Source organism: Panthera tigris, chromosome A1 (genome assembly GCF_018350195.1).
Source record: "Panthera tigris isolate Pti1 chromosome A1, P.tigris_Pti1_mat1.1, whole genome shotgun sequence".
NCBI classification, from domain to species: domain Eukaryota; kingdom Metazoa; phylum Chordata; class Mammalia; order Carnivora; family Felidae; genus Panthera; species Panthera tigris.
The window spans coordinates 1,547,520-1,563,358 of record NC_056660.1 but is presented as its reverse complement, the minus strand read 5'-3'; the positions used below and the strand labels follow the sequence as shown (position 1 = coordinate 1,563,358).

At 35.1% G+C, this 15,839-nt stretch overlaps 1 protein-coding gene across 2 annotated transcripts in view; it reads right to left on the bottom strand.

Annotated features, from left to right (window-relative positions):
• IFT88 (intraflagellar transport 88) overlaps window positions 1–15,839 on the bottom strand; it is a 131,919-nt gene that overhangs the window by 98,293 nt on the left and 17,787 nt on the right. For both annotated transcript variants that reach the window (XM_042977811.1, XM_042977735.1), the window contains exons 4-10: window positions 9,037–9,093; window positions 7,851–7,904; window positions 7,151–7,214; window positions 6,342–6,411; window positions 4,057–4,147; window positions 2,295–2,399; window positions 799–901 (exon numbers count right to left, since the gene is read on the bottom strand). In XM_042977811.1, coding sequence (XP_042833745.1) covers window positions 799–901; window positions 2,295–2,399; window positions 4,057–4,147; window positions 6,342–6,411; window positions 7,151–7,214; window positions 7,851–7,904; window positions 9,037–9,093 — 544 coding nt within the window. The remainder of the gene's footprint in view (window positions 1–798; window positions 902–2,294; window positions 2,400–4,056; window positions 4,148–6,341; window positions 6,412–7,150; window positions 7,215–7,850; window positions 7,905–9,036; window positions 9,094–15,839) is intronic.

The following is a 15,839-nucleotide window of genomic DNA, read 5'->3' as shown; positions in this document are numbered from 1 at the left end:
TTCTTAATTTTTTCTCTATTTAAGATGACCTTAATTCATGTTCTTTGAAGTTTTTCTCAAGTTATGAAGCTTCAGACACTACCTAAAATTCTCACTTTAAAATAGTTACACTATTTTCGTATACCTACACACCAATCTTCTGTGAGGAAATGGAACTTAAGACAGATGGAGCCCTGAAAATATGGCTGGAGAACAAGTGATTTACATTGTAAAACTGGAATTGTGTTATTTTGTAAAAAATGGGATTTTAAAATTAAACTCAATAATGCCACACACATTTTAATATATTAAAGAAAATGATAATCTGATATTCTGATAACTTTAATACAACTACCAAAAAATTACACATATATGCTACTAAACTATAGTCTCTTGGGGATAAATTTATAAGTGAAAGCATGTTTGATGGGATTGCCCTGGCTCATTCTACCTGTGATGACAGAATATATTTTTTGTTTACTATTACGCAATCTATCTCATACCAACTGTATTTCTTCATTTGTATTTATGTAGATTATGTAGATTTTCATATAAGTAGTATCTTTAAGTAGGACACTTCTTTATAAACACAAATTTGTTTAGAGCATAGATTATATAAGGAAACATAAAGTGGGGAAATGTAAATTAACACTACAAAAAAACTGTATTTGGGGTGCCTGACTGGCTCAGTCAGTGCAGCACATGACTTTTGATCTCGAGGTTGTGAGTTTGAGCCCCATGTTGGGTGCAGAAATTACTTCGACAAACTCAAAAGAAAAAGAACTATATTTATTGGGCAAACTGACTATCTACACCCACCTGCATTGCTAAACATCTTATTTTTCACTATAACTTGGTATGTATTTAGTGCTTCAGCATACATTTCATTCGCTGAATATTGACTGGCCAAGTTGAAAAGAACCTAAGGAAAAAAACAAGGCAAAAAGACACATAATGACCATTTTAGGCCCTTTTGCCTATAACCTTTTAAGAGATTAACATCCTATACCTAACAAAACTAGATGCTTATATCAAGATACTCCACTAGTGAGGAAGTAAAGCATACAGAGAAATATCTTGCATTCCAAATGAACGAGAACATTAAGATAAGCATAGCTGTCCTCCAAACTGCACCTTAATTTTCTAAGTATTCTTTCTAATTTAGGTAGTATTTGCCATCCATTAATCTCAGGAAGACCTACAAAGAATAAACATGTATTGTTAATGTTGCTGGTAATAAAGGGAATAAGCAAGGTATTGAGCCAAATTTTCTTCGTAAATAAAAATTAAACATTATGTGGAAATATCTTAAACCTTCGTTTGTGCACTTCTTTATATGCGAAACTGTAAGAAGTATTTCTCTGTATGCAAAATTATAATTTAAGTCACTAAGTTATATAAAATTATTTTCCCACAGGTAAAAAAAATCACTAGAAATTACTCCCCCATCTAAAGATTTCATGAAATTTAAAAATATTAGCTATTAAGAACGAACATCTAAAAATTCCTATTCAGTTTCAAATGTCCTTTTTTTTCATATGTTTGGCAAATGAACATTTTTCCCACTAAAAATACACCCTTTTAAAATAGTGGTATAAACATCAAGGAAGTCTTTTAAGAATTAAAAAAATCTTGGGGCACCTGGGTGGCTCAGTCAGTTAAGCATCTGACTTTGGCTCAGGTCATGATCTCACGGTTCGTGGGTTCGAGCCCCGCATCAGGCTCTGTGCTGACAGCCCAGAGTCTGGAGCTTGCTTCAGATTCTGTGTCTCTCTCTCTCTCTCTCTCTCTGTCTCTCTCTCTGCCCCTCCCCCATTCACATTCTCTCTCTCTCGCTCTCTCTCAAAAAATAAACATTAAAAAAAAATTTTTTTTAATCTTGTAAGAAATTAGTTTTTGTTGTTTTTCACTACCCTCACAGAACATTGTATTATTAGCCTGTTGGAAGTTCTTAAGAATCATAGACCAAAAGTCCACATTAAAATCTCATTAAAATAGCCACACTAAATACAGAGCATAAATATTAGCAATCTTCCAGAAATAGAGTCATTGGGTGGTAAGCCTGTGGGTACTAAGTTACTAAAAACAACTAATTAATAAATAAAAAAAAAGATCTTTGCACAAACCTAAGACAAGAGTAAGAGTGCCTCATGAACTTTATAAAGATTATTATCAATCTAATTCTGGGCACCTGAGGCCCAATAAGATTTAAAACACAGGGGAAAAAAAAACCTAAAGACAAAAGAAAAAAGACTTTTGGAATCTACAAATCCTAGCCAAAATAATTTCACTCAATAGGTATTTCTCATACTTACTGAGTAAGTTAAATCCAAATTGATATTTTCTGGAGTTGTAACTTGTTCTCGTTGTCTCACCAAGATTCTCTCCTTTCTTCCTGCATCTTTTGCCTTTTCTAAGGCCTGAAATCAAGTTGATACTTTGTCAATTCCTTTAAGCATTCATTATGAGTATTTTATGCATTTGGGAGGTATCTGCACGAAACTGGGATTCCCAGGAGGCCCTGCTGTACTCTTTTGAAAACAAAAGAACCCAGAGTATTTGTTTAAAGTGGAGCTCACCATAATAAAAATGTCATGTATCTTCCCTTCTGCCCTCCAAAGAAGTATGTGACAGATAAAATGGAGAGTTTATTAGCCCCAAGTCAAGTTTCTTTATCACCATCCCTTCCACCACCATTTAGATTTGACAACCTATTTCCTTCCTTTTCCCTCCCAATCCTGAAACTTTGGGTATTTTAATTCCATCTCATGCAATAGAATAAATGCTACTCAATATTACAACAGATGCTTAGTCTGGCTTTTATGTCCTGCTCAGAATGCCAAGAACCTTTTGTTAATTTCCCCTAGAGACAACCACAGACAGATTAACTCACCGTGGGATTTTATTTTAGAGCTAGATAAAAAAGTACCGGTTCTATGAGCAATAAAAACAGCTTTTATATGAATAATTCTTTCTAATGGTATTCATTAATCTAATAACTAAGTCACAGAAATTACATTTATATAGTATGACAATCAAAGTAATGAGAACAAAGCAAATTAAGAGGAAGTATTTAATTTTAAAAAAACACAAAAAACCAGAATTCTGCAAAGCAAACTATGATTTTGCAGCAGTTTACATAGGAAAAAATATTTTAGGGTAGTGAGGCTTTAAATAAGAAAACAGCCCTTAGTACTGCATGTGGACCATGGTAGCTACGCCTTTCGGCAGGCTGAGTCTAACCCAACAGTCCATCAGGCTGCCAATTTCAATCAATTGATCCATTAGAATTTTGTTTCCTATTGAAATGACCAATATCACAAATTATAAAATCAATCAACTATTTCTGACATCAGAGCTTATGTATGAAGCAGTTGCCTACGTTTTCAAAATAACTGCTTCAGTAAAAACTCTAAGCCAGTCAACAGCAAGACAAACATGTTTATCTGTTCGGGTATCCCCCGCTTTTCAAAAGGTTGCATGACGCCATTCTGCTTTAACAAAAGACCTACATTAGTACCTGTTTTCGCTAACTAAAAGAAACCTGAAGAGGATTTTGGCTTTTACGAAAAAAAGAAGTGAAGCAACGTCCGTTTTGCACCAAACCCTTCAGAGGCGATACACACCCCCAGCAGCGAGAGTAGCCCCCCCACGCTCCCTTCAGGAAGCTACCCTGAGCATCTCAGCATCAAGCCACCAGAGCTCTGACCTGTCTGTGAGCATCTGTGTTTGACCTTGATTTAGTCTGTGCATCGGTTGGCAAGATGTGTCCTAAGGTATCAGAAAAGCCTAAGAGACCAATTTGACAGTAAATTTCATATATTAAAAAAAAAAAAAAAAAAAAAAAGAAAAGCCTAAGAGAGGTTAGTTTTGGGGCCTGGGAAAGCTCAAAACATTTTCAGTGTAAATTAATGGCAATCGCTTCCTTGATGCCATTTCGACTTATGAAAGGTTTCGCTCTACTTTCAGATAGTGGGGGAAACCTGTACATGTGCTTGTATTTGTGCATATATAAAAGTACACACACATATATACGCACACTTCATCGTCTCGAGTCCTAGGAGTTTATGAACTTACCAATTTTAAGTCTCCACAACTGTTGGCAATACAGCTTTCTTCTACCAATTCATTTACTTTCTTCTCTAATTGTCTAATCTTTTCTTCTGGACTATTAAAGAAAAAGCAGGTGTACTTTGATTCATTCAAGCACTAATAATATAAACTAAAATTTAATGTACTTATAACATTGTCCATTTTGCGCTTTTATAAGAATAGGTCACAGATAAGATAAATGTATAAATAGCGTTAAAAAGCAAATGAACAGTTTTTAGTAATTATATAATGATAACAGCAAAAATAACATATTTTAGTTAATAAAAATACACACTGAGCACAGTAATTAGTAATTTAACACTAAACCAGATGCTTTTCCCTAATTATGTCATTTAATCCTCACAATAACATTTGATATAAATACTATCATTATTCTCATTTTACTGAGAAGGAAACTGAGGTTTAGAAAGTTAAGTATTATGTCCAAAATCACACAGCTAGTTTACAGAGCTAGGATTTAAACCCAAATAAGGTCATTCAAAGACCCATGAGATTACAGTATCATCCCTAAAAGAAAGTGGATCCTTTCTTCGGATCCTATGACAAATGAAAACTTTATCTTAAGGTGTGGAAAACTGAAGCCCCATAAAAGAGACGATGATTATTGACTACTACCAGATAGGAATTCTAGAGAATATTTCCAACAATGGGAAGAAGTTTAAAAATTCTGACTCCACTGTAGCAAACACAGTACTCCCAAATAATTTCAAAAATAACACTAATGTCATTTTGCTACCACTTTCATCCAGCAAAATATCACAATACTCTGAAAGCACATTAGTGCCTAAATAAAATTTTACTATGAATATTTCCAAATACACGGTAGTTCACTTAATTCTCTACAAATGGACTTAAAAAAAATACAGGAATAAGTTTAATAGTATAGCTTTGTCTATAGAATCATATTCTTTGGTCGAATCTGACTATAAATTCAGTCAGGTAAGGGCGCCTGGGTGGCTCACTTGCTTAAGTGTCTGACTCAGGTCATGATCTCACAATCTGTGAGTTTGAACAACACGTCAGGCTCTGTGCTGACAGCTCAGAGCCTGTGCCTGCTTCAGATTCTGTGTGTCTCTCTCTCACTCTGCCTCTCCCCTCACGCTCTGTCTCTCTCAAGAATAAACAAACATTAAAAAAATTAAAAATAAAAATAAATTTAGTCAGGTAGGATAAAAATTTTATTAGTTTACTAAAAATCTACAAAATTCGGAGCAATGAGCATAAGAGATGTGGTTTTATAAAGGTTACAACGAAGTACAGAACTCTGTTATCTATTCTGAAACACTCTTAATAAATGTCTAATAAATGTTGCTTATAGATTATTAAGCCTAAAATATGAAAATAAAAATTTAAAGTGAAAAACCTGTAAGAGAACTGTATGAAGACACTAAAAGTAACTACTCTGTCCTATTAAATGCCAGGAAAATGAACTCTACATGCACACTGCTAGATACCTACTCACACCAGAACCTACCACCAGCCTTCCTCCTTGCATACAGGATCTCAGCTAGTCAACAAGAGGCTCATTCTCTTACCAAATGTTTGGTTCAGTCATGTGCACGTGATGCACTTCTGACCAGTGAGAAATGAAGACAGGTTTACTTGGGGTCGGGGACTCCCGGGAAGATTTTCTTTGCTTTTTAAAAGGGATCCAAGACTGGGAACTTTCTGACTCTAGGCATTATTAACTACATGTAGATTTTGAACTCTCGGGGCTCTTGAGGCATGATAGGATGGGCAAGCTCTTGAAAACGGCCAAGGGAATCACACAGAAGCTGAACCAGGCGTGATGTTACTGAGCAGTGAAATTAACCACACCTACAAATGCCCTTCCTCCAGACTTCCTATTACACACTAAACGTTCTTATTGTGTGTGTATTTTTCTGATACGTATTCTGTTGTTGGCAGCTGAAAGGATCCTAAATGACCTGCTATTTAAACAAACTAACATACTTTTATTAGCAAACATGTTGTTATTAACTAGGATATAAAGTGAACATATTTTCTGTAGAGGCTCCTTGTTAGTGAAAAAGAGAAATTGTGTAATTTATTCAACAGCCCAAATACTGAGCTTAAGAGCTACGATTATGGGCTGCTTCCACATCTTGGCTGTTAAAAACAATGCTGCCATAAACATAGGGGTGCTTCTGACAAGAACTTTTAAAATAACTGAGAATTACGTATTTGGAAAATAAAAATTAAAAATATGCAACAACAACAATAAAACAACAGCATAACGATTTACATACCTATCTTCATTTTTGGCTTCCAAAGGAGGAGCAGGGCCCCTTGACTGACCAAGGGGGTCAAATGCAGAGCCTGAGACACAATTCAAGAGTTCATAGTGAACTTGTGACACAGCATAATTGAAGAAAACATAAAAACTTGCACCAGTTATTTAATCTACCTATTTATTAAATGGTTTAAGTTACCTATTTATTAAATGGCCAGAACATTTTATTATGCCTATGTAAGTATTTTATGTATCAAGAAATTGGCGAGATTTTTTTATATACATAAAACTATGTGAATAAAATGTGAAAACAAAAATGAGCAAACTCTTGTCAGTGTTCACTTCTCCCCTACAGTAATCTATCCTCTTGTGAGCTCTAAATTATCAATCATGTGAGTAATGACTTGCTATTGGGTTCTTAATTTTCTCTGTTGGTATACTATACATTAATTTTTTCATAATAATTTCATTGTTAAATTATGACTTAACTGACATCTTTAAGCACTGTTTTCAGCTACAATTTTTTAACTGAGCTCTAACTTACATAAAATAACTTATACACTTTTTAGTTTTTAAAAAAATGCACATATTTTAATGTACAATTCAGTACATTTTGACAAATCCCATGCCAGTATAACCACTCTTCCAATTAAGATGCAGAACATTTTCATTACCCCTTTCCTTTCTTAATGGTACTAAAGAATGACACAGCTTGCAATCAACGGTATGTCAGGTTTCCTTTAAAACGGTAGTAACATTTACACATAGAAAATAACAAAGGGAAAATACCTGAAAAAAATTATTAGAAGAGATAATGTAACAAACCTCTTACAGCTGCTTTGGTAAAACCAGCTGCTCTCACTGCTGTCATTGGTCTAGTAACTCCATCCTTGAAAGAAAAACAGTCATTTAAAAAGTATTCTTAAATAAGATTTACCTCTTATTTGTAGTTCTGCACAAGCACATACATTAAAGTAGTCTTAATTTTTAACAGATTTTTTCATTACTACCTGCTTATTCCTCCCCTCTGCCTATCCATGTCAGTCCTGTCTCTATTTTGCCTTTCCTCTACAACATTTCAATTCCTTGCTTTAACGGGGCTTACTCCTAGTTTGAAAAGAAATACTCATGGATTTTTATGTAGGATCTTATGTAAGTTATACAGGTTATCAGCTGGCTACTCCTCTACTTTTGTTGGCCTCCTATATGCCTATGAGAGAAATTTCAGGAATTGTTGTAAGTGATAGCATAGGAAAAATGGGACCCAGAGTTACCACACAAGCCAATTATCAGTCCTATGTCCACTCCCCAGTGGAATTTCATTTGAGACCTGAGTAAATCCAAAGAGATTTTACCTCCAAAGATTTTGAATAGGCCAACCTTTAGCCCATAATTTAAAGAATCCGGGTCATTATGTAAGAAACACTTTCTTTAACATTTTAAAATAATGTAATAAAAAAAAGTTGGTAAGAATATTCTAAGTCACAAGAGAGGCCCAAAATGAACAAGCACATGACAGAGATACCTGAATAGCCCCTGTCATTGGTCTTCCCATTGATGATGCCAGGGATGTCTTGGACTAGTAAACAGAAAACTAAATTAAAATGGTTCCAAAAAATATCTACATTTAATTTTATAAAAACCAAGTTATAAAAGTTTCCTTCATAATTTTTTTCCTCATTCTATTGGCAAGTAAACTTAATTTTTTCCATTTATAACCTGAAGATATAAGATTAAACAATAAAAGTCTAAAACAAGCTTCCATGAAGCACAACCCTCAGCCTGAAATACAGCTACACCCCACTGGTCTGCACACTGTCTACAGCGGCTTCCGCACTACAAACACAGAGGCTGGTAACTGCAATAGGGACTATCTGACCCGCAAAGCCTAAATTGCCTGGCTCTTCACGGAAAAGGTTTGCAGTCTCCTGTTCTAAAACACCACCAAAAAAAAATCAAATTTATGAGTAATACATGCTTAGGCTGATTAATAAGAGCATGTTTCATTTGACACACACTTTTTATGTGTGTGACTACTTTCCTTATTCATCTAGAGGAACAGTATAAAGTCAAGTTTCCTGGACCTCTAGCTAGGTACTAAAACCATTTTTCTGACCCCTAAGAAATCTTACAATAAGGACTAGGAAATGCTATTCCACCTCATTCTTCCATTTTTCTCCCATTCCCCTTTTACTGCATGTATGCTAACATCCAAATTTGGGCAAGACCTAAAAATTTTCCTTTATGGATTTTTATATACCATCTTTCCTCTGAAAATCTCAAATAAAAGACCCAAATATATGCTTCTGAAGTTTTTTTCAAACTTCATGTTTTTCATGTATTAATTGGTAGGTTTAAAAAAATTATAAACATCATTACATTTATATAACACTTAACTCCACATAAAATATGAATGGAATACACGAGACTTGGTAATATTACACAGAAAATGAAAGGAAGTCAATCAATAAACATAAGGTTTACAAATAAGAAATGATAAGAAAATATTTTCTGATAAATTTACAATCAAAATGACTAGAATAGTAAAAGCTATTAATCAAATTAGACTTTCACAATGTTTGTAACTATCTGAAATGGAAAACATACCTCAGTCATGGACTGAAAAGATAGCCAAAATTATTTAGAAGTGCCTAAAGTCAACTTATGGATGAGAAAAAGCACCTTAATATTTTTAGCTTAAGAAAACCTACCCCATATCCAGTAGCTACAGGTCTAGTAACTGCTGTGCTTGGTATTTTAGCAGTTATCTTGGGGAGGAAAAAAGACATAATTAATGGAATTCAGATTAAGCTACACAATTGAAAACTAAAAAAGCAATGGGAAATACAGACTCATCAGTAAAGAAGTAGTATATAATATTTAGGATAACTTCCCTTTAATTATCCTAAATATTAAGGGGCCTAGGTATTTTAAAGTATTAAGAGGGAGACTTATTCTAGAATTCATTTTAAAGGAAAAAGGGGGCTTTAGAATGACCTGAGGCACCAACGCGAAAGATTAGTATCCATGGTTGTATCTATCATTCATTATGCATACTTATTACTGCCAGCCACTAGGCCTAACAAAATACATACGACTTGGCATCAGAGGATCTGGGTTTGATTCTCAGCTCTCCTACTACCAGCTGTTTTTATTCGTATCTTTATGAACCTAAATTTTCTTATCTCTGAAATAAGGATATCTTGATCACAAAATTATACTTGGAATCAAATAGGGCCATGTAGGTGGAAATGTTCTATGCATGTTAGTTGTTAAGCATATTTGTTTGAAGTATTTGGTTAAAACATCGTTAGTAGAAGAGCTCTACTTCTGGCTATGATGGACTGTGTTTTAAACAACTTTCCCAATAAGAACAACTAAAAAAGCAGGGGACAAAAATATTTTTAGGAAAAATCAATTTGAATACATTAGAAAACCAAGAAGGAAGTGAAAAATTACAAGGTCCCAAGATAAGGAAAAGGGAAGGTTTGAGAGGTACTCCTGCATTTAAGCCTGCTTTTCTCCAACAGGCATCTGCTTAATTCAGAGGCATGGCTGAGAAGCTGAACACAGCTCTCCACAGACTTACAGGTCTCAAGAGATAAAACACTGGAGCCCTGGTAATCCTCCAGGCTTCAGACTGTGACCTCAAAAGGCTACACTCTACAACTGAAAAGTAAATGAGAAGTATACTACCTCTCATAAACACTGACGTCCAATTTAGAATCATCCCAAACTTAACTGAATTAGGGTGAACCAGGACTCCTAGTGCCTCTAGGGCTATATACAAAAGTAAATTTTCTAATGAAAGATAAGATCATCTAGAGCTGTGCTATCCAACAGAACTTTCCTATAGTGATGAAAATGTTCTATATCTGCCCTGTCTGATAAGATAGCTATTAGTCATATGTGGCTGTTGAGCATTCGAAATGTGTTTGGTATAATAAGGATCTGAATTTTTATATTTTATTTTAAATCATTTAAATGTAAATAGCCACATGTAGCTAGTAGTTATCATACTGGACAGCTCAGACATACAGCCTTGAATTATCTCTGAATTTTTTCATTTACACTGCCTGGCACTGAATCAAAAACAACCAGACAGGGGAGCCTGGCTGGCTGAGTGAGTAGAGTGTGCAGCTCTCAGGGTTGTGAGTTTAAGCCCTGTGTTAGATATAGAGACTACTTAAAAATAAAATCTTAAAAACAACAACAAAAAACAACCAGACTTACAGGAGGCAAGACTACCTAACTAAAAGCCAAGAGAACAAAATAACAAAAACTCAGAAAAGGATATATATAATGGAAATGTCAGATACAGACTTTAACATAATTATGCTTCTTAATATGATCAATGAATTAAAAGATAAGACACAATTTCAGCAGAGAATTGGAAACTATAAAAAAGGAATAAATAGAAATTACAGAACTGAAAAATTGCTAAAAAGTGTAAAATTCTGGCATTGTCTAGGAAGTAGTAAAATACAAAGTTATATTAGATTTTAATAATTTGAAGATAAGCAGTGTAATCTTTAGGAAAACACTAAAAGAATGGTTAAAGAATGTAAATTCCCAAGATAACACTGGGGGGAATGGAATAATAAAAAACAAACAAAAGAAGGCAAGAAATGAGAGAGATGATATATAAAAGAGGCAGGAAAAAACAAAAAGCAAATAAAACAATAAATTAAAACCACATCAGTAATTTCATTAAATATAAATGGACTAAATACTTCACTAAAAGACTAAGATTCTCAGACTGCATTTCAAAAACAGAACTCAGTTACATTCTGCTAATGAGAAATACATCTTAAATATATGGATGGAAAAGTTGAAAGCAAAGAGATGGGAAAGACATATCATGCAAATGCTAGATAAAAGAGAGCTTGAGTAGCCATATTAATATCTGGCAAAAGAGACAAACAGTATTACTAGAGATAGGATATTTCAAAAACAATAAAAGGCTCAATTTATACTGAAAATATAATAATTCTAAATATTTTTTCTCCAAATAAAGCAAAACCCTAAAAAAAGAAATAAATCCACATAGTGTAAATTTTGACATCTTTCTAATAGAACTAGTAGCCTCCCCAACCCAAAAAATCAGTAAAAATACAGAACTCTTAAACAAAATCATTAACAAACTTGATCTGACATATCTTAGAAAATGCTGAAAAGAAAGGATATGGGTCTCAGCAATTTTTTCCATGAGAACAAACTGAAGGAAAGAGACTATTATTCTTCTAACTACTTACTAATGACTAAATCCATGTTCTTTTTTTTTTTAAGCATAAGATTGATCTCTTCAGATAGAGTAGATTCAACAGTCTCTTCCTTTATTTGCTTTACACCCTCATCTGCAATGCCTTTCCTCCCATATCTTAAGATCAGTCTTAATTGTACATACCCTTTAATATTCAACTGTAAATTTAAATTCTAAGCATCCTTGTCTGATTGTCCCAACTAGTGACAAATAATCTCTTTGACATCCCATAGCAATATGCACTTTTTTTTGTACAATGCTTATTACATTATGCTTTGAACATATGTATCCATTTTATTTCCCTCCCTAAGATTATAAAGTCCTTTGGAACTAGTTAGAATTTTATCCCACGAGTAAACTAATACCTTTCACATAGAAGTTATACAATTTCTCTCTGTTTAACATAATAAGTAGACTGTGATGAGAATACCATTCAATAGGAGGTCAAGAGACTTAAGCTCTAAGCCAGCTATGGCTAGCTGTGAGACTCTTGGCCTCTCTAGGCTTCAGTTTTCTCATCTATAAAATAAGGATCCCTGGGGCGCCTGGGTGGCGCAGTCGGTTAAGCGTCCGACTTCAGCCAGGTCATGATCTCGCGGTCCGTGAGTTCGAGCCCCGCGTCGGGCTCTGGGCTGACGGCTCGGAGCCTGGAGCCTGTTTCCGATTCTGTGTCTCCCTCTCTCTCTGCCCCTCCCCCGTTCATGCTCTGTCTCTCTCTGTCCCAAAAATAAAATAAACGTTGAAAAAAAAAAATTAAAAAAAAAAAAAAAAAAAAAAAAAAAATAAGGATCCCTAACGTCACTTCTAAACATCACTGAAAGGCTAGCATGGTAAAATTATCACTTGATGTCTGATACCTGAAATCACTAAACTGAAGAAAATGTTTGCTTATTTACTAAGTCATGGAATAAAGACTTATGAAGCAGCTACAGTAGCAAAGAAAAGAACACTGTATAAGACAGTCAGCTTCTTCAAAAAGCTTATAGCCTAGTCATTAGCTTACTGAAAGAACATATGATTTTTTTTCCATGATGAAGGTAACCTTAAAATTAAAACACTGATTATGAAATGTGTACTCAAGAATTAATTTTATCCAAGGAGAGGTCTGGCTCTGCTCTTGGCTACTGGCAGTGATCTCTAAGCCCTTGGAATGTCCTGCCTGATATGTATTTGTTTGCCTAGGGGCTTTGGCCACCAGAAAACTGAACAATGTGATTTATGATGGGAGCTTTGGGACAACATAATATCAGTTTTAACTTCCAGAGGTATTAGTCTAAATTTCCAGAAGGGGCTGGAGACTAAACGTCAGCCATGTTAACAATATGTGATAGAGTCCCAGTAAAAACCCTGGATACCAAAGTTGTGAGTGGTCTTCCCTAGTTGGCAATATTCTTTCCGTAAGTACTGTCATCACACAGATTGGCCAGGAGGAGTTAACGTCATGCAGGATTCCACACGAAAAGAATGACCAGATGTTCTACGTTTCGATCCCCCAGCCTCTGTCCTGTATGTCACTTTCCTTTGCAGATTTTAACTGTATCCTTCCCCTGTAATAAGTCATGAGTATAATAGCGTTCAGTGAGTTCTGTGAGCCCTTTCAAAGAATAATTGAACCTGAAGGTGGTTTTGGGAATCCCCTAAACTTGCAGTTGGTATCAGAAATGAGAATTGTCCAGGGATGGCTGGGTGGCTCAATCAGTTAAGCATCTGACTCGATTTCAGCTCAGGTCACGATCTCATGGTTCATTAGATCAAGCCCTGTGTCGGGTTCTGTGCTGACCACGGGGAGCCTGCTTGGGTTTCGCACTTTCTCTCTCTCTCTCTCTGCCCCTTTCCCTCCTGAACGCTTTCTTTCTCGCTCTCAAAATAGATAAATAAACTTGAGAAAAAAAAAAAGTGAAAATAGTCTTGTAGAGCACACAGTCCTCTGTGTCCTCTAACTGTATAGTTGGCAAACCTCATTGCAGGGAACTACACTAAATTCACTTACATAAATGTGATGGGAAAGCTACTCACAAGATAATTTCCACTGTAAGTGGTTGTTTAATACTAATAACTTATTTTTGTTAATAATACACATGACAGAGAGGAAAGAGAGAAAGTAACAAAGTGAGGCAAAGATGAAAGCAAAAGGACACTTCATGTAAAGCAGAGAGGTTGCTATACATCAGAGTTTCTCAACTTTGGTACCACTGACCTTTCACCACATAATTTTTATGGGGGGGGGGGTACCCTGTGAATTATATAATGTTTAGCAGCATCTCTGCCTGCTACCCAGTAGATGCCAGTGGCACTCACCCAAGTTGTTATGACCAAAAATATCTCCAGGCCAAATGTCCCTTGGGATAGTTGTAGAGGACTGAGATCCACTGCTATATAGTAGTGAGCAAGTGGGGAAGAGTAGTTCAAAAAAAGGAATATTAGACATAGAACATTAGGAGTAGAACTTTCTGTTCTTTGCTATTTTACTTTGTGCCAACCTTGTTTATTTTCAACTACAAAAAAAAGCTTGACAGATTTCATGCACTGCAGAAGGCCAGATGCCTATGCTTTGCATGACACATAAATTTTAATAATACTATTGAAAAAATCACTCTAGCAATTTATGCATTGGTAAAACATTAATTAACTAACTGAAGGGCATTAATCCAAGGAAGGAGTAATTTGTAAACTAAGCGCCAGTGTTTTGGAGGATCAACATTTATGTAACTTTAAAAATCAGAAAGGCAAATATTTTTTAAACAATGAGTATTTTAGGTAAATATATTCCAATGCCTTACATAACTAATAATATTTATATTCTCAAGAGTATAAAGAAACTTTTTGATCTAAAATACTTTAAAATTCACTTACTGGATATACTGAAAGCTACAAAACACTGCAGAAAGAAACTAAAGAAGACACAAATAAAAAAGTCATCCCACGTTGAAGGACTAGAAAACTTAATTATTGTTATGATGTCAATACTACTCAAAGCAGTCTACAGATTCAATGCAATTGCTACCAAAATATCAATGCCGAGTTTTTAAGAAATAGAAAATTCATCCTGAAATTCATTTGATTACAAAGCTACTATATGTAAACAGTGTGGTACTGGCATAAACACAAACAGACCAATGGGACAGAATAAAAAGTGCAGGAAAAAAACCTTCCATATGGTCAAGTGATCTTCCATAAGTGTGCAAAGACCACATAACAGGGAAAGGTCAGTCTCTCCAACATATGGTGCTGGGAAAGCTGGATATCTGCTTGCAAAAGGATGAAATTAGAGCCGACACACAAAAAATTAACTCAAAATGGATTAAAGGTCTAAATATAAAACCTAAAACTACAAAACTCCCAGAAAGCATAGCGGAAAAATTTCATAATGTTGGACAGAGCAATGATTTGTTGGAATTGATGCCCAAAGCACAGGCAACAAAAGTGAAGCTATAAAAATGGGGCTACATCAAACTTAAAAAATTTCGTGCGTCAAAGGACATAATCAACAGAACGCAAAGGCAAACTACAAAATGGGAGACAATAATGTGCAAATCATATATCTGATAAGGGGTTAATATCCAGAATATATCAACACCTACAACTCAACAACAAAAAAATCAGGATAACCCAGTTAAAAAATGGGCAAAGGACTTGAAGAGACATCTCCTCAAAGATGATATACAAATGGCCAAGAAGCCTACAAAAAGATACTCAACATCACTAATCATAGGAGAAATGAAATCAGAATCAAGAATCACTTCACGCCCATTAAAACTGCTACTATCACAACAATAGAAAGTAAGTGTTAGTGAGGATGCAGAGAAACTGGAACCCTGTTACTGTTAGCAGGATTATAAAATGGTGCAACTGCTATGGAAACAGTATGGAGGTTCCTCAAAACATTCAAAACAGAATTACTGTGGGACCAGCAATCCGACTTCTGGGTATACATCCGAAGAACTAAAAACAGGGTTGCGAAGACACATCTGCCTACCTATGTTGACAGCAGCACTATTCATAAGAGCCCAGAGGTAGGAGTACCCACGTGTTCATGGAACACAGTATGATATACACACGTAGGATTATTAGCCTTAAAAAGGAAGGAAATCCTGTCACATCCCACAACACAGATGAACCTTGAAGACATTATGCTAAGTGAACTAAGCCAGTCACAAAAAAGACAAAGACTGCAGAATTCCACTTATATGAGGTACCTAAAGTAGTTGAATTCCTAAAGGCAGAAGGTAGAAAGACAGCTGCCACAGGCTA